Source organism: Amblyomma mixtum, chromosome 6, assembly GCF_055824585.1.
Source record: "Amblyomma mixtum isolate Tamu chromosome 6, ASM5582458v1, whole genome shotgun sequence".
NCBI classification, from domain to species: Eukaryota; Metazoa; Arthropoda; class Arachnida; order Ixodida; family Ixodidae; genus Amblyomma; species Amblyomma mixtum.
The window spans coordinates 19,001,162-19,019,388 of record NC_143017.1 but is presented as its reverse complement, the minus strand read 5'-3'; the positions used below and the strand labels follow the sequence as shown (position 1 = coordinate 19,019,388).

At 47.2% G+C, this 18,227-nt stretch overlaps 1 protein-coding gene across 7 annotated transcripts in view; it reads left to right on the top strand.

The window, feature by feature from the left end:
- The window catches only part of LOC149338341 (nuclear factor related to kappa-B-binding protein), an 83,359-nt gene that overhangs the window by 13,550 nt on the left and 51,582 nt on the right, over positions 1-18,227 (top strand). For 6 of the 7 annotated variants that reach the window (XM_089547610.1, XM_089547611.1, XM_089547615.1 and 3 more), the window contains 5 exons: positions 12-79; positions 7,708-7,835; positions 9,871-10,087; positions 13,451-13,588; positions 15,094-15,197. In XM_089547610.1, coding sequence (XP_089403736.1) covers positions 12-79; positions 7,708-7,835; positions 9,871-10,087; positions 13,451-13,588; positions 15,094-15,197 — 655 coding nt within the window. The remainder of the gene's footprint in view (positions 1-11; positions 80-7,707; positions 7,836-9,870; positions 10,088-13,450; positions 13,589-15,093; positions 15,198-18,227) is intronic. The other variant, XM_089547612.1, reaches the window with a different exon arrangement.

Here is an 18,227-nt window from a genome sequence, read left to right as displayed (position 1 = left end):
TCCTTCGGCAGGCGGCTGTTCAGTGGGTGCAACTTCAAGTTTGGCAATCCCATCCATTGCTTCTTCCTGCGACTGAGGGGTGAGTGGGCACCCCTGTGGCCCAGTGTGGTCGTCTACCTCCTTTCCTTCCCTGCCGATGCAGTCGAGCCCACTCATAACAAACTTCGCAGTAGTGGACTTTTATTTTGCAGCCAGAAATACAAAGTCCAATGAAACTGGCGTTTGTTTCTCAGAAGATCTTGTTGTGCATGTCTGCTTCTTCGAAGGAGACCATACCATGGCCTTTTCTAAGCTCTGCAGAGCAGTCATGCATATGTTTCGTGCCAAAGCCAAGCAACAAGCTGCTTTAAGTACACGATTTAATTAATTGCAATTAAAGCATTCACGGCATCCAGTGGCAGGTCGGCCTCCTCATCACCACATTATTGGCAGTCAGGTAGTGCTCATACTTTGCGTAGAATTGCTTTGTCAGAGTGTCACTTTTCAATGGCAGCATCATGATCCGCTTCTCACGAAGTCATCCCAGGCGAATCCATGTGCAGCCATCTGAGCAGTAACAGTGCGTTGTTACAAATCCGCATGTGCCGAATAGCGTGGATGCTCAACAGCATCTTCAGTCGTTTTTTTTTGGCCCATAAACCATGCTTTACGGAAGCAATATCCGACGCTCTTTCCTGTCAGTCCCATCCACAAGGCATTGACCATTTCATGGTCGGGAATGAAAATATCCAGACTAGAACGCCACAATCAGTTGCAATCGCCTTGCACCAACGCTAGGACATCTGGACCGCCTGATTGACACCCATGTGCGGCGGCTGAATCTTGTACTCTTCACTCAGTGGTGAGAGAAGGGCATAGTCACCAGGCTCAGAGAAGGCAATACATAGTGCTTCGCTAAGTTGTCAAGTATGAGCAGGCGCTTTTATCTTTTTTTTCACTGTGCCATGGTTGAACTCAACAAGCCCCTTATGAAACTTGTGCATGCTGTTCGAACAATAACATAACACAAGGCATTATGCAGGGCTTTGTGTTCGGCCTATAGCTGACGAAAGTATACCTTCCAGCATCACAGTTTGGTAGATTGCCAGTGACAAAGGACATCCGCCGGTCACGGCCATTCATCCTTGTGCGCTGAAGCACGTTGATGCGAAAGTTTGTGGTGCCTGCCACCAGTGCTGGTGTTCCCTTTCAAGGCATTCGTTTTTGACAGCATCATTTGGTAAAACTGTGCCGTTTTGTTGGCAGTGCCTTGCTTTCCTATTGCCTTTTTAGGTCCCCACATTGTTTCTGAGGACGCGTTTCATGGGATCTTGGAGGCACTCTTCAGACTCCATGCTCACCGGATGCGCGGGTTTCTGGACTGTGGGGTCAAATTTATGGTGCCGCTTCGTTCATTCTAACCGAGTTACGCGGCCACGGTTGTTCGTTGTTTCTGAGACTCAGTCCCATTGCCCTAATGTACATTTTGGCAGTAGCACCGCCCTTCTCTGTAATAAGAAAGCGTTCATTGTAACTGCTGTCGTTATAAGTGGACTTGACTGTAATTTATGTGTTTATCAATATGTTAGCATTAGAAGGGTCTGTACTAGTGAAAGTGGCACTGCTGTCATGCGTGGCTCATGACATAAGGAACCTTAGTTTGCTACCTTGAATATAATGAACTTTAGTGCGCGGACCTCGGATGTAACGAACCTAGGTATATGTCCTCGGCTGTAACAAATTTTTCGGTGTTTTAACCTCAGATATAATGAATTTTTCTGTGGTAACCCCAGATATAACGAACTTTCATATGTTATCTGGGGTGTAATGAACCTGAGTATGCCACCTCAGATATAACAAACTTTCACAGTGTACTATTGAACTTCATGCGCTGACCTTGGACAGAATGAACCTAATTGTTCCTTCGTGCATATAATGAACTTTAGTGCATTAACCTCGTATATGCTAACACATTCAAACGATTCACCAAGGATCGCCTAAGGTTTTTTTTTATTTTACGGGACTGCTGATCTCAACCAGGAGCCCAGCAGATAAGCAGAGAAAACTTATATCTGGCGTGAATAACATGTGGTGGTGACAGGGATTAGAAAAAAATGATACAGGAAGGATGTTACAGCAGGAAAGGAGTAGATTGAGAAGGGATCGTGGGGTGTTAGAAGTAATAACATTCCAGTACACGAAACGTAAGAGAAACGGAAAGCGAGGAACAAGATGCAGCAGAATAGGAAGAGTCAGATATGCAGTAAAATAAATGGTAGCACATAGTACATACCACAGAGTTAGTGTGTTGTTGGTTTGGTTTTATGGGGTTTAACATCCCAAAGCGACTGAAAAATAATTGACCCATATACTTACTGAGATTAGCATAATGGGATTTATATTTGCTGGTGTTAGAGGACATCAGCTATATCTGCTGGTGACCAGCAATAAACAGCAGAGGAAGAGCACAGCCAGTGATGCTTAATCTCTTTACCTGAGGTGTGGAAACTATGCTACATCTCAAAACAAGGACTGACACAGAGGGCTTGTTGCAGCTTCTGCACCAAAATCATGTTTCCTTTCTCAGCTTTTGATCCTCGTTTCCCATCGTAACTGAAGCATTTCCTTGTTTGGCACGGCTTTGTTTTGGCTTTCATCTGCTTACGCTTTGTCTTCTTCATCAGAAGAACTGTTCGTCTCAGTGCTTTCACTATTGCCTTTGCCTCCGGAAAGAATATAAACTTTGGTATCTGATTTGTCGCCTTCGGAAGAACGCAGCGATGACGAAAAGCTTCTTTTTCGTGATGATGGGTCAGCAATACATGTGTAATTTCCACCGGACACCATTTTTGTAACCCAGATTTCCATTCGAAAAATATGTTCCAGTGATACAAGGAAAAGCAGTTACCAGGTCAGGGCTGCCATCTGCCAGGTGACATGCCGTCTAAGCCACAGATGAGTGCCTCTTGTTCGAGGGGCTGAAGGAGAGAAACTGTTCTGTGAGGATGGGCTACACGGGGACAGGTTAGTTGGTTCGGTACATGAAGAACCATTGCACAAATTGGATGCACAGGTAGGACGTACAGGCCACAAAAGTTTTATGCAGTGTGCGAGAAAATTTTGACGCAGTCATGCGTTCCAGTCACCGGAAATCTCTAAAGGTGTGTGGGAACGTGCATGCGTCAGCAGCTGGCAACATTATCAGATGACTGCATTGCACAATAAGTCTTGTAGCATGCTAGCATTCAAGCCTACATTCACGGAAAAAGCCGTTTGTCCTTCTGGCAGGTGGCCTCACAGTGGAAAAGTTGCATAGTGTTTTAGATGGAATCTGTGATTCCTAAGGTTTAATTTGCGTCTAACTGCCTTATATGCCCGCGTAAGGGCCGCACCACTAACTTGGTGCCGGGTAATTCAAAAAAAAAAATTGTCTTCAAAAGAGTTGTTTCATGTGTGCATAATTCTGCCTGCGTGGAATGTTCTGCTGGGAGCTAATAGATAATAAGTATTCCAGTAATATGTGTTGTGGAGCTAGTTGGTTCATTCGCAGAATTCTTTTTTTGCGCACACAAAGACGACACAATAAGACAAGGGAGACAGGACGGAGCGCCAACCAGGGTGGCGCTCTGTCCTGTCTCCCTTGCCTTCTTGTGTCGTCTTTGTGCGCGCAAAAAAGAATTCTGAGGTGATAAGTTTCTCCGACACACAGTATGGCCATGGATACATTGTCCTGCATGCCAGACTAGTTCTGCCTGGAGCCACGAACACACGTTGTCTCAGCGCTGCTAATTTGTCTTGTGCGCTCGGCATTCGCACCAGAAAGGGCGACAATTGGAGAGGACACATAAGTTCTGCTTTAAGGGCATGATAAGATATTGTTAATGGGCAGTTGCATACATATTCGAATTTGGGCATTCTCTACTTTACGTTCTAGGTCCCTGGGAGTCCTCACACCTTTCCTGGCACAGTAATGCAGCAGTTAAGCGATGCGCCACTGCCCTGCGATGGCAGGCGCTGGTACCAGTGGGGCTTTTGCGACCTAGGTTGCTCTTCCCGAGTAACCTCTTGCTACCAATCATTATTAAGGCAAAAGCCTTTAATGCCTCATCGTTGTCGACAGAAGGCTGTCAGCGGAGGTGTCCCACTTTTCGGTTGGTTGAAATGGCTATGACGCAGAGTGCATGGGTTCGAAGTAATGAGGTCACCTATGGATGCCTGACGCCCCCTGATGGAGCAGACGACAACTAATAAAATAGTTGCCGTCCGCTCTGACAGGGGGCGTAAGGCGCCCGTGGGTGACGACATTAAATACCTCGTTACTGCGAAGCGAACAGAGCCATGAATACAACCGAACTCATCGAAGCAGAGAGAGAGTCTTGCTAAAGAAGCATTCACAGTCAGTAGTCAAAGTGTGTAGTCGTAATGCGTAGTCAAAGTGTGTGGCCAAATAAAGCAGTGGTACAGCACAAGCAGTCTCGCAGTCAATGCCAAATAGTGCGCCACAAAAGGCTTTCGCCTTGCAGCACTTTAGAGAGCCAAAGTACTCCCTGAATTTTTTTTTAACTGCCACCTGCCACGGTGGGCAGCTTGCTCACTATCCGGCGGGCAGGTTGTGATGACGCCGCTAGGTCACGTGACCTAGCTTGCCAACCTAGGTTGCTTTTATGGGAATTTTTTGCTCATACCGCTGCCGTCGACAACGCCAGATTTTCGGCACAATGGGAGGCTTAATCTTATTGCGTTAGAACGTCATGCTGTGCAGAAGCTGGGATGGGATGCACCTCCACTAGCCACGGTTCCGCTAGCGGCGCATTTCTTTGCAGCCATGCACCGCCCACCATGCCCCGGCACAGGCACTGGCGGAATACGTGCTGTAGTAGCATGCCACTCGCCCGGTGTCGCTAGGCCTAGCCTGGTTCACATCGAAGCCGCAGCGAAAGTGTTTTGAGTCTACTTACGGTTTATCATAAAAGGTCCAACTTTGTTACCAGTTTACCATAACACATTTACCTCACATTTAAGTGAACGTGTAATTCATTTCCGCAAAGTCTTCGACAGGGAAGTGCGCGGAAAGGCAGGCCAGGCGAAGGCCACCTCACACTGACAGTCGCGGGTCGCACACATTTATTTATTTATTTTCAATACTGCAGGCCCCTTTACGGGGCCCTAGCAGGTGGGCATACACAGCATTTACACTGAGATAAGAGCTACATCGCACAACACAAGAAAATTTCACAATGGGGCAAGAGCACATGCCAAGATAAATCCGGTAGAACAGTGGTTCATTTGCCTAACTGAGGACAAACAATGTACAGTCGGCTCTTGACGAGGTTAGCATAAGAAGTAATCAAACACGGTTAGCAGTGAACGACATGCATGTAGAAAAGAAAATAAAAAATGAGAGAAAAAATTTTGGCGCTCTAGAGAAGGTGCGCATATGATGAAAACAGTATCAATACTGAAGGATTGCAGACAGTCGAACCCAGGAAGATAAACTATGACTACGCAAGGGGTGATGCACTGATTAACACGACAAGAAGGGAGAGAAGTGAAATGGATTGTGAATACTCAGAGCCCGATGCGTATCACTGAGAGCGTTACTCTGCGGCTATACTGGCCTCAAGCCTTGTAGCAAATGTTGTTAAGCTTGGCGCATGGGTAATCGAGACATCCAGTTTGTTCCATTCTCGGATGGCGTCAGGAAAAAATTAATTTGCGCCAATCCGAAGCATCGACTAAGGCATCATTGTAGAATTTTAGCATTGTCGTACGGTAAACACGGTAACTGCGATCGTACAGCGAATGGGGCTAGGAAAGCCTGGCGATGAACGGTTAATTTGTGCTGGTCGTCGGGGGTTTTGAAGGATTTGCCAGGGCTCGCTCATCTGTAATAAAAATGTGAGTTGTGGCATGAAAGGGGGTTGTGTAATCAAGGCTCTACAGCAGATGGGAAAGTTTTATGAAAAAAATTCCAGCCCTGTGCGAATGACCGCAAAAAAAAATGTGTGCCCCTTACACATCAAGAGACATCAGGAGGCAGTCTTTGTAACCTTTAAGTGCAACCGTGACTGATATGTATGAATAGAATGACTGTAATCAGCATTGTTTCATGTGTCTGCTGTGGTTCATCCATGCCATACAAACACACACAATACACAGAATGTGTCAGCAAAAGTTTACAGGATCCGTGTTTTTGGGAAAAAATTAATTGCAGTTCAGCCTCGTGAATTAAGTCACTTAACGACAAATCAGCCTCAAGCATTTCATTTGTCGCGACATCTTCGAACATGTAAAGCAAACGTAAAGGTGTCCCAAGAAAATTGGGTACAGAGACTCCGATTTGACTTCACGCACACAAAGTTACCGTTGCACACCCTGGTTTTATCAAACTGGTATTGTTGGCAGCAGAAGGAATGAGCGCATCTTGCTCGAGGCGTTTCTGATCACGTAGAAGAAGCAGATGGGCAAAAGCGAACTGTCGACTTAATATTGAGAAAGACGGGCTTTGTTTATTGCCATGTGTGGAAAGATCATGCACAAAGCTTTTCCGTGCTTTTATAACTGCTGTATAAATGCGTGTAAGGGCCGCACCCATGTGCGGGCTACACCCTGTTTTCCAGAAGGAAATATGTAAAAAAAATGCATGTAAGGGCCACACCCAAATTTTCCATGACCCACGCGAAAATATCTTTTGAAATGCATGTGCTGCGGCCTTTGCGATCAGGTCTGGCTGCGAGCAGTGGTGCGCTTGATCGCGGAGGCTACGTACGTGCTCAGGAGCTACCAGGTGCCGCCAATGGATGACATCTGAGGCCGCAGCTCATCATCATTATCGTCAACTTTTTCCTCCGCCGCGAGCTGCCACTATCTATATCGGCATCAGTATCACCAGCGCCAGCTGCCAAAGACACAGGAATTGTGGTAGCATGTTAGTTCACCGTAGTTCTGACTTTTATGTGCTGCCGCCGAGCGTTGCTATTTTAGCACAATGGGCAAGCAGCTTGATAGCTACACGGCTGGGAGTTAGCTCTCAAACATGGTAAGCGCGCGGCGGGCAGGAAATTCGACGTGGCCGAGAAGTGCGTCCGACGATAGTGCAACCAAAAGGATGCATTGAGAAACATAAGCTGCAAAAGGCGCGCTTTCTGAGGCAAGCCGTGCAAGTTTCCCAAACTGGAAGAAGAGCTGCTCTGCTTTGTGATGGAAGTGCGGAACAACGGCTACGCATTGACAGTGGACATGCTGCGCTACTTCTTATGGGATGAGCGTGCACCAGAGCACAGCACCAGCTCAGAGCCAAAATACTCTGCGGGTGACGATTGAACGTAGAATAAATGCCACTCATTTCCTGATTGGTTTGTTTTTACTTTAAATTTTTTTTTCCGCACATTGTGTGTATGGGCCATGCCTCGAAAATTGGCCCTCGAATCTGGAAAATAAAAGTGCGTCCCTTGCATGCAATTATACGGTAGTAGCATCTGCACACTCACATGCACACACATAGCATGTCTGCAAGAAAGCTTTTTAAGTGCACTGAAAGTACATGAACTTAAGTCTAGTGGTGGCTTGTGTGCTTCCTCTCTCCACTGTTTCTTTCGGTACCATAGACGGACAGCAGCCGGAGGCAGTCGGTGCAGTCAGACTTCTTTTCGTGACCGTGCCATGCGTTTGTTGCATGTTGTGCCGCTGAGCTGCAGTACGTTGTCCCTTCTCCTCCCCATGGTGCAGATGGACTGCTTGTGCCTGATATTGCACGGACTGCATCACTGGTGCGAAAGGCCAGCTACCGGGACTACCGGCTGCACCAGCGACGATACCACTGCTGCCTGCTCCAGGAAATCCTGGTGTCCCGCAAGGTGAAGGTTTTTAACTCCTCTCATCATTGAACTCCTCCTCCTGACGACAGGCGTGATGCGCACAGAGACAGGGGGAGAGCAGCGGGGGGTTTAGGGAAGGGAGAGGAAACTTTATTGGTTTTTAACTCTTTCTCTACCGCGAAAAAGTTGACTTATTGTGAGTGCTTAAAATAAACAAAAAATATCGTCGGTATAACTAGTTAAGCCAAATGAGAATTAGGTGCACTAGCAGTTCGGTTTTCCCTTCAGTTCTGGTGTTCAGATCCAGTGTTCTCGGATGGCAGTTCAGATACCAATAATGTGTTACACATTAATGTCCGTATATGCAGAATTGGTCATTTTCTCCATTTATAGATCCCTGGGATTCTTCCCACCATTCCTGGCGCTGTGGTTCAGGGGTCAAATTAAGATGTGTGACTGCTCTTCTATGGCAGGTGCCGCCATCAGTGGGACTTGGGTTGCTTGGGTTAGGGTGCAACCCAGATTGCTCTTCCCGATCAGCCACTTACGATTATTAAATGAGCTGCTGCCTGACACGGTGGGGAAGTTGCTAGGTGTATATATGTATATACAGAGTGATACAGGGAAGACTTTAAGTAATTTTAAAAAATGGGCTTTCGGAGGTAAAATTGTTTTTCTTGTGTGAAGGGATCTGGGGCCATAGCAGGTGCTATAAAACTGGTTTCAAGTGCTATTTAGGGAAATAATTAGCTAAAATTTGTTAATTAACTTTTCAGTTACTGCAGTTAGGTGTCTGTAATTAGGAAATTGTAGATGATCATCAGTCAACCTGGTATCCATCGTTAGATTTGCGAAAATGTAATTGTGCGCAGAACTACAGCACTCAGAATCTCCAGACGCGTACAACGAGCTCTGTGTGGCAGCTGAGCACCGCAAAGTCGCGCCCCCGTCTTGATGTCACTCAAAGCCGGACTTGTCACATGCACGCCATGTGTGACTTGTCATTACTCGAGCCTAGCGCGCATGGCCGTGACTTCCGAAAAAATAAAAGTGAGAAATGTTTAGTCTAGAAACCTGCAGCATCAAATTTTTTTGGAGCACATTAGCATCGCCTGTTTTACCCTTTCTGCCAATCAACATGACTGCAGCTGCATATGGCCATTTTTCGATGACTGAGAGAGTCGACACGCTTACTCCGTACGTGAGCGCATATGGAAACCTCACTTTAGTCGTACATCTGTATATACTGCACGACACCCTGATCGTCACACGCCATCATTTCCTTCGTTCAAAATGGTGTTCAGTCGTTTTCGCACCACCGGAGTGGTACTTCCTCAAAGAAATAGACAGCACCACGTCCCAAGTGAAGGTTTTGAGACCGGCATCGGGGCCTACCTTAACTGGACACCATAGGCGAGCGTGAGAGAAGTCGCTGATGAATGTCAGAGCAATGTCGCTTCAGTTTGGAGAGTGTTGTCTAAGCATCAGTTATACCCGTATCACTTATCTCTACATCAGGGACTCGCAGACAGCTACTTCCAGTGGAGGCTGGACTTCTGCAACAGGTGCCTTATCCAGTGTGATCAAGATGAAAATTTTCTAAATGTGCTTTTGACCGACGAGGCGCAGTTCAATAGAGATGCGGGAGTCAATTGACACAATGCGCACTACTGGTCAGTACTGAGACAGTGTTCCGCTTAAAAATGATTTAGGGCAGCAGTTTTTGCCCATCGGCCATGCAACATAACGGTAAGATGTTGCTTCTTGTACCCAGCAGTTCTTACTTTCACCTGCTTTGCGCCCTTCTCATTACTGTGTATGCCACAGGCATGTCAAAGTACATCGGCATTACTGGCGATCGGGAGGGAAGGAGCGTAATTTTTAATCTTCTGTATCTTCGTTGTTATTGATGCTAGCTCAAAAATTCTTGTGCTGGGGTGAATGATGGAAGGCCTATCTGCGGCCTGCGTTACGTGATCTCAGTTAATTTATTGCATATTCCCTTTGAGTTGTACCTGACTGCATTGTTTGAGCTCCTCCCATCTGCGCTCACTGTTCGGGGTGTGTTGTGCAGCGCCTGCTGGATGCCTGCCTTGAGTGGGGTCCCTGGGGGGGCGTGGCCCCACGGCCGGGGGGCGGGGCCGGCAGTGGAGGAGGGGGCGGGGCTACCGGTGGGCCCCGCCAGGTGCCCCTCGCACAGCGCACCCGGTGGCGCTACTGCACCGAGCTGCAGGAGCTGCGTGACCGCCTCGGGGAGCCACGCACGTCGGACGAGGACGACCTCTGCTCAGGTGGGCACATTGCAAAGGACGTGCTGACAGTGCCCGCCGCATTTCACTTCATTTCGCTTTATTGCCTTAAGCACCCCGAAGTTTTGGGAGGTATTGCATAAGGAGTGGGTACGGGAATAAATGCAAATCTTTGCGCACTCGGCTGCTGACCCAAAAGATGCGGGTTCGATCCCGGCCACGGCGGTGGAATTTCTTTGGAGGAGAAATTCTAGAGGCCCGTGTACTGTGCGATGTCAGTGCGTGTTAAAGAACCCCAGTTGGTCGAAATTTCTAGAGCCCTTCACTACGGCATCTCTCATAGCCTGAGGGGACGTTAAACCCCATAAACCAAACCAAATCAAATCTTTGCGCAAGTGTGTTAACAGCTAAATATGGATGCTATACAATTCAAAACAGTGGTTGATAGGTGGTTGTAGCAGTGTCGTGTGGCAGGTCATTCCAGTCTTTACCGTGCTTCCGTTAAACTTTCAGTACGAGTCCAGCATTTCTTTCATCTATTTCTGTCTGTCGGTGTCGTTCATTTTATTGCTAGGACATGCCTGCATTCAGAGACGGGAGCTAACTAGTCCTGCCTGTAGCAAACAGTTGCATCACCCTCAACCTCAGCTGCAGTTAAGGGGTGCCTGCGAAACACTGCTTGAAGGGATGCCGCCTATACTTCAGGTGATTCTTTATGTCTCATAGATGCTGGCTCAAAAAGAATTAGAGGAATCGGTGTATAGGGACGGCAGTTATTCAGTGAACAAATAGGTGAGGTGCGTTTCCGCCGTCAACGCAAAGAGTCATGGGAAAATCGTCTGCTAGCTACTTCCGGTTCCAAATTGCTCAACTGATTGCATGTTTCGCCCTATTCACCGCGTAAGTTGACATCGTTTATGCGATAAATAACTCTTGGTACTAGTCACTGATTACACTGAAGCATCGAAAGAGAAATTCAACTTCGCTTCATGAGCAGTCTGCAAGTTGATTCGCCTTGTAGCCTGCCGCAGTTGTGATTTTAGGGTAACGAAAGGAGCCTGGTAACTAACGCACTTTTCGCTCTAATATGGTACGTTGCGCAGCACAAGGCTAATCACACATGCGATTGGAGTAAGTAACATGGTGACCTTGACTTCATGCAACGTATTTCCAACGGATCACTGAAAGCAGTAAGTACTCGATAAAATATTTCTGCTCCAGAACACGCCGGCAAGCCATTTCATTTTATTCACGCAGCTCCGTGCAACACAGCGTGGCATATATAATCTAACGCCTCTACTCTCCTTTGCGGCGTGCTCCTGCTTGTTCTCACATGAAATGCCACCTGTGCTGCATCTGGAATAACAAAAAGGCGACAAGGCGATTTATTGCTGCACCATGCGATGTGCTGAGACGCGCGCCGCACACAGTGGCATATACGGGTCGTCTGCTAGCACACTGGCGGCTCTACACGCTGTCAGGAAAATACGAGCATCATCTAATCAGCTGCACAGATTGCAGTTTACCAAAGAGCGGCAAAAAACGGCTGTATAATGACTAGGGCCCGGAAATTTAGGCATTTGCCTAAACATGCCTATAAATGCCTAAACGGGGGATTTTTGCACTTGCCTGCCTTTTTGTCATTTGTTAGGAAATACTACCTATTTAACCGCACTTTTTGCCTATAAATGCCTAAATCCGGCACTTAATTCGGTCCTCGGTGCCGTTTTACAATTTTCAGACATCTGTCTATGTATGGTGAAAGGCACGCGCCAATGCACGCACAAAAGGCGCGGGTCTCGCCGAACGTTTTTCTCGAATTGTAACTTGAACGTAGTGTATTGAAGTGTTTATCTCGAAGTGTAGCAAGAGGCGAGTTTAGAAAGAGACCTGACATACATTAGTGCAAACTTCTCAACATTGACGGAAAGGATGACAAAGTTGGAAAAGGCTGGACTCTCAATAGATGAATCGTTGAAAGTAGTGACAGAAGTACCAGCAGCACTTCGGTGACTGGAAGGAAAGGGCGCTATTGCTTCTACGAAGATGCAACAATTGGTAGAAAAAAATAGATGCCTAGAAACAATTTCCCAAATCAGAGACTTTCTACGCGGAGACGATACGGCCACATCACCTGAAGGCCTAAGCCTTTATCAACTCTCATGTTTTAGGTTCGCGCCACTAAGTTAATGTGATGTCAAAGAAGCCTTCTAAAGTACAAAGCTATGCTTAGCGAAAACCGAAGGCGCTTCAAGTTCGAAAACCTGAGAATGCGCTTTAATGCTTCAGTTGAGGACTGCGTACGCTCCATGCTTGACTTACAAGTCTTGTACTTATGAATAAAGAGTATTATTCAAAGCGCCCATTTTTGCTTTATAGAGCCTATTTCAATATTTTTTAGAGCCTAGATGCCTGCCTATTTCGAGGTTCTTTAGTGCCTAAATTTCCGGGCCCTAATAATGACTTATGCGCTAAACATGTCGACACGCAACACGAAATCACCCTCAGCGCATATGCACAACAGACGTGGACTACGGCGGCCGGCATATATCAACCATGAAAAAATACGCTTACCTCTCTAGATTGTCCATTTCTGCGCTCAGGTCATGCAGATACGTAGTACGGGCTTCTCTTTCGATGCTTCAGTGCAATCAGTGACTAGTACCACGAGTTATTTATCGCATAAACGATGTCAACTTACGCGGTGAATAGGGCGAACCATGCAATCAGTTGAGCAATTTGGAACCGGAAGTAGCTAGCAGACGATTTTCCCATGACTCTTTGCGTTGACGGCGGAAACGCACCTCACCTATTGCAATGTACAGGGAAACAAAATGCTGCCCTCAACTCGATTTTCACGGTGCTTCCCATTGCCATTTCACTTTCCCAATGACGACATTTGGTGGGACCAATACAAAGCAGCCTATCTGAGCACGTTGCGGAAGTTTGCACACCACGGTTGCCTGTTCTAACTCGTTCTTGCCAAGGCTGGCACGGTTACAATAACCTTGTGAACGCCCGCCTGGCCCAGAAGTCGAGCTCGAGATACTGCGACGGAGTGACCACCTGCGCAAGATACTCTTTAGCACAGCATGCACCGCTACTGCTACTGCTTACCACGTAACATGTCTTGCCACTACGCGCTGTTGACGGGAATGTGGCACTATCTGGAGCCGCCACCCAGTGATCCTCTGCAAGTTGACAATGTGCACTGGTAAATGTGAAACGAATGGCCTTTATCTTTGTGTCCTTCCTTTGGACTGAAACGAACAGTTGTAGAATGCAATGGCTTGATTACATCGATTCTGCTAAGCCTTTCTGGTGGATTTCGCTAAGCCAAGTGGTGTTCACTAGGGGAGTTGCCTAAGGCTGTTTATTTGTTTGCTTTGTGGCTGTTGTGTGCAGAGGGTGGGGGGCCTCCGAAGCTTCTGCGCAAATACCGGCGACAGGTGCACCACTTTGAGAGCGCCCTGAGCCCCGATCTGAGCCGGGTTCCATCCACACTGGCTGCTGGGCCCCAGGGACCCCATCGGTGTGACACGGGTGAGTGGGCTGGCAAAACTTGCTTATCTTGTTTATTTAGTGCTCATGTGCAGTCTTTGTCAAAATTTTAGAGCCCAGGGGGTTCACTTCCGAGCTTTATATTGGGACTCCAGGAGCATTGATGGAAGTCCTACCTAATGCAGGAGCCAGTACCAAAAATCTTCTCATGTCCAGGAAATTTGGAGCGCTACAGATCCATTAAGAATGACACAGTGTGGCTCAAAAGAAAACCTCCTGGGCTCCAAACTTTTGACAGAGGCTGTACGTTACATACAGCAGCCTTAAGGGGAGGTTCGAGTCTTGAAATGGTAAAAAAAATGCGAATGTTTAGATTTAAAAAAAAATTGCATATTCAGGTTCAGTATACTCTAAAGCACCTGCCTGCAGAGTTTCGATGTCTAAGTCGACCTCCAGCTACTGAAAAATCGATTTTTCAGGCAACTCCGAAGCTTTACCAGGGTGATTTCGGAGCAAAATGTGCCAGAATTTCTTGCCCCCATCACTAATTGCAACTGTGCCCTTGATAACCGTCATCTTGATCTTGTTCTTAAGCTGGTGCTCTTCTCTACGCCCACTCTGTATCCTCTCTTTCCCCTGCACTGGTAGCAGCGCCTGCTGTCTCTTCTTGGCTGTTTCGTGTGCGCCACTGCGCAGGGCTCATTTTATTTGTTACTGCATACGCCTGCCTGCCTTGCATAACGAAGTTTGCTCTAACCTTTTTCTGTTGCAGATAAAGGTGCGTATTTTTCCTTTTCTACAGTTACTCTGTCAGTTTTTTTCCATTGACGATTCTACGTTTAGTAATAATGAAGGAATGAAACAAAGCAAAACTAAATCATACAAAGGGAAGGGGGCAGTAGGAGGGTAACAGTTCATTTGGTAGATCGAGAAACATTATGTGAAACATGGAAGATAACTCGTTAGTTTATGGAAAAGAAATTGCTTGATTTGTGCACAAAGCAGTGTTGTCCGGCAGCGTATTCCATTGGGATGTAGTACTTCGCGTCCCATGCATGAGAGCTATTGGGTGACTGCGGTGTAGGCGAGTGGGTATTCTAGATGGGGATTTTAGTAGAGGGTGCCTGAGCTGAGGATGGTAGAGAAAGAAAATTAGGAATCAGAGATGGGGTGCGGTGCGATGTGTTTGAAGACTTGGGAGGTAAAGGGTTTGTTTTAAGTGCTGTGACGCTAGTCTCAGGTGTGACATTGTAAGTCCTGCGGATTGGTTTTGGATGGTTTCTAGTTGATTGAATGGCAAGATGTCTTTGTAAAGGGTGCCAGAATGATGAAGCACATTCGAGTTTTGGGCGTATGCAAGTTTGATAAGTGATTGGTCTGACTTCATGCGATGGCGCACATTGTCGAGCCTTGGGATACTGAGTGCAGTTTGTTTAGAAATGGGTTCGTAATGTGTAGTTTTTGTTAGCAGTGACTCTGTGCGAGGTTTTCTGTGTTTGTACCCGTGCTCCCCGGTTTCCCCCCATGGGCTGGCTGTTGTTGCGCAGGTTCCGGCCACTTCCTGAGCAAGTGCCTGACCCTGTCTGAGATCACCGAGGAGCGGTTTCGGGACATGCTGCTTTCTCACCGACACAAGCGACTGGCTGGCTTGGTGAGTGCTTTCCCTTGTTGCGCTGATTAAGTGTGCGGGAGAAAACTGTCCGAGTGGCAGTATGCCTTGCCCGTGGAAAGACACTTGTGGCCTCAATCTAGGCTGTAAATGAGAATTTGAAGCATCGCCAGCACTGAGTTTTCCGTGCTATGCAGCGTGGCATCGTCACCAGCAGCAGCCTGACTGCGCCCACTGCAGGGCAAATGCCTCTCCCATGATCTCTCCAATTAACCCTGACCTTCGCCAGTTGCGGCCACCGTATCCCCAAAAACTTCTTGGAGTCCACTCTGTTACCTTTAAGGACCACGGGTTGTTTGCCTTCGCATTACATGCCCTTCCCAAGCCCATTTCTTCCTCTTGATTTCGACTAGGATGTCATAGACCTGTGTTTGTTCCTTAACCCACTCCGCCCTCCTCCCATCTCCTAACGTTACACCTATTGTTTTCTTTTCTCTAGCTAGCTGCAGTGTCCTCAAATTATGCTGAGCATTTTTCATAGGCCTCCACTTTTCAGCCCCCTTAGGTCAGTGTTGGGAAGATGGCAGTACAGCGTTGTCAGTTTTTGCCTGCGATGAAAGCAGGGAGTGCAGTTTCAGTGGCAAGCCACATCCCGAGGGACGCCCTTGTCTTGAGCAGGCTTGCAGCTGAGAGATACGGAAGCACTGCAGTGCTGCCCTCTGCTGGATCTCCTGTGGCTCGTTTTGCGTTTTTCAGCAAGTCCCAGATCAGCCAACAGCAAGCTATTCTTTGCCGTGCACTCCCGAGTTTTTGGTAACGAGCAACATTCTTCTTTTGCATGCTATGCAAGTTTCGCTTGTGTTCAACACATTTGGTTGATAGCTGTTTGCAGCACAATCAGCGCTTTTCCTCATGCTTTTCCTCTCATCCGTTTCCCTCGCTTCATGACACACTGGATACCGGCATCACGTGAGCGACCATGCATTTGTGGCACCCGGTCACATGCAGGCCGCATGCTTACCGTACACCTGTACCCAGTGTTGCCAATGCTCTGGCACCACACCTGCTGTGGCTGGAACTCGCATTCAGTAAATGTCCAGCGAATATTTTTTTATTCCGGGGATTTCATGAACATGCCATTTTGTTTTTTTTTGTTTTTTCCAACACTAGGCATGTGCTAATAGTCAATTTTTGTTCGAAGCAAATAGTAATATTGTTCTAACAGTTTTAAAGCAAAGCGAATATTATCTAATGGAAGTGATTAGTTTGCAATGGGAAATGGGGTATATAAAAAAACAAAAAAAAACAATCCATCAGAGCTCAGTAGCCTATGCCGGAAGACGGGGTTTCCACGATTCGCTAATGAAACTGAAATAAAAGTGAACCAAAATATAAAAATGCTTTCAAAAATGCATCACACAGTGTTCAATCAGCAGCAAGTCAAAGTGCGCTAAGCATAGCATCAAGTCTCTTTACATGCATTAAATACAAAACTTTCAGACACATGTTTCAAGCGCTGAAATTTGGACACGGTTCATGGTGGTGGGGGTGGAAGAACTTTTATTGAGCAACCCTTAACTGTGAGCAACCCAGCTGTGCAGCATGGTCGGGTCGTCAAGTCTCAGATAAGGGGGAGATTCGACTATTGGGGCAAGCCCCAACTAAGGGTCATCATCATCATCATCATCATCAGCCTGACTACACCCACTGCAGGGCAAAGGCCTATCCCATGTCTCTCCAATTAACCCTGTCCTTTGTCAGTTGCCGCCACTGTATCCCCGCAAACTTCTTAATCTCATCCGCCCACCTAACTTTCTGCCGCCCCCTGCTACGTTTGCTTTCTCTTGGAATCCACTCCGTTACCCTTAAGGACCAGCGGCTATCTTGCCTTCGCATTACATGCCCTCCCCAAGCCCACTTCTTCCTCTTGATTTCAACTACGTCTTTAACCCGCGTTTGTTCCCTCACCCACTCCGCCCGCTTTCGATCTCTTAACGTTAAACCTATCATTTTCCTTTCCATAGCTCGCTGCGTTGTTCTTAAATTTAAGCTGAACCCTCTTTGTTAGCCTCCACGTTTCTGCCCCATAGGTGAGTACCGGTAGGATACAGCTGTTGTATACTTTTCTCTTCAGGGATATTGGTAAGCTACCATTCATGATCTGAGAGAACCTGCCATATGCGCTCCACCCCATTCTTATTCTTTTAGTTATTTCCCTCTCATGATCCGGATCTGCGGTCACTACCTGCCCTAAGTTAGACATATTCTCTTACTACTTCCAGCACCTCGCTACCAATTGCGAACTGCTGTTCCCTCGCTAGGCTGTTGAACATTACTTTGGTAATGTTCAACATTACCAAACCATTACCAACTAAGGGTGTCGGCATAATTTGCAGGCCGGATCTCCAGGTGCATGAGTGAACACAGGATGGGGTTTGGAAAAGTGCCTGTTTGAATTTGTCGCCAAGTGACTTGATCAGCCTTGTGGAGTGACTTATGGGGAGGGGAGTAAATTAGTCAGGAACCCCGGTAGTGGAGCGCAATTTCGCCGTTTGTCATACTGTGTTCCCTGGCGCTGCGGAACAAGGGGAGGCTGGCCACCCCTCGGTCGATGAGTTCTTGAAAGTGACTGTGCGCAGCCATATTCCCTGCAGTGCGCAGGAACCCAGGTGAGTGTAATGAGCCAGTTTCATGGTACAGCACTGTTCATGACACGATGTGCTGGTGTATGAACCCATTGTTTTAAAAAATTTTGAATGGCTGATGACTAGCATGGCGCTTATTTTATGGAGGGCTGCTGCTCGAGCTGTTTGACGATCTTTGTCACGCTCGGGGTGGATGTTTTTGGGAAGAGGTGGAATATAAGAATTTTTTTGCAAGGTCTAGAGAAATGTTGTGCTGATCCGAAATTTGGTTGTCGAGGGTAATGTGGGTTTCTTCAGGAGGTTCTGTCTGGTAGGTATTTGAAATAGGTGGTAGTATTGTCACGGACTAGAAGACGCCGAAGTGGGCAGTGGCGGAGGCGGGAGGGCTCATGCCAGGCCATCCGCCATTAAGTCATGCCACAGCCAT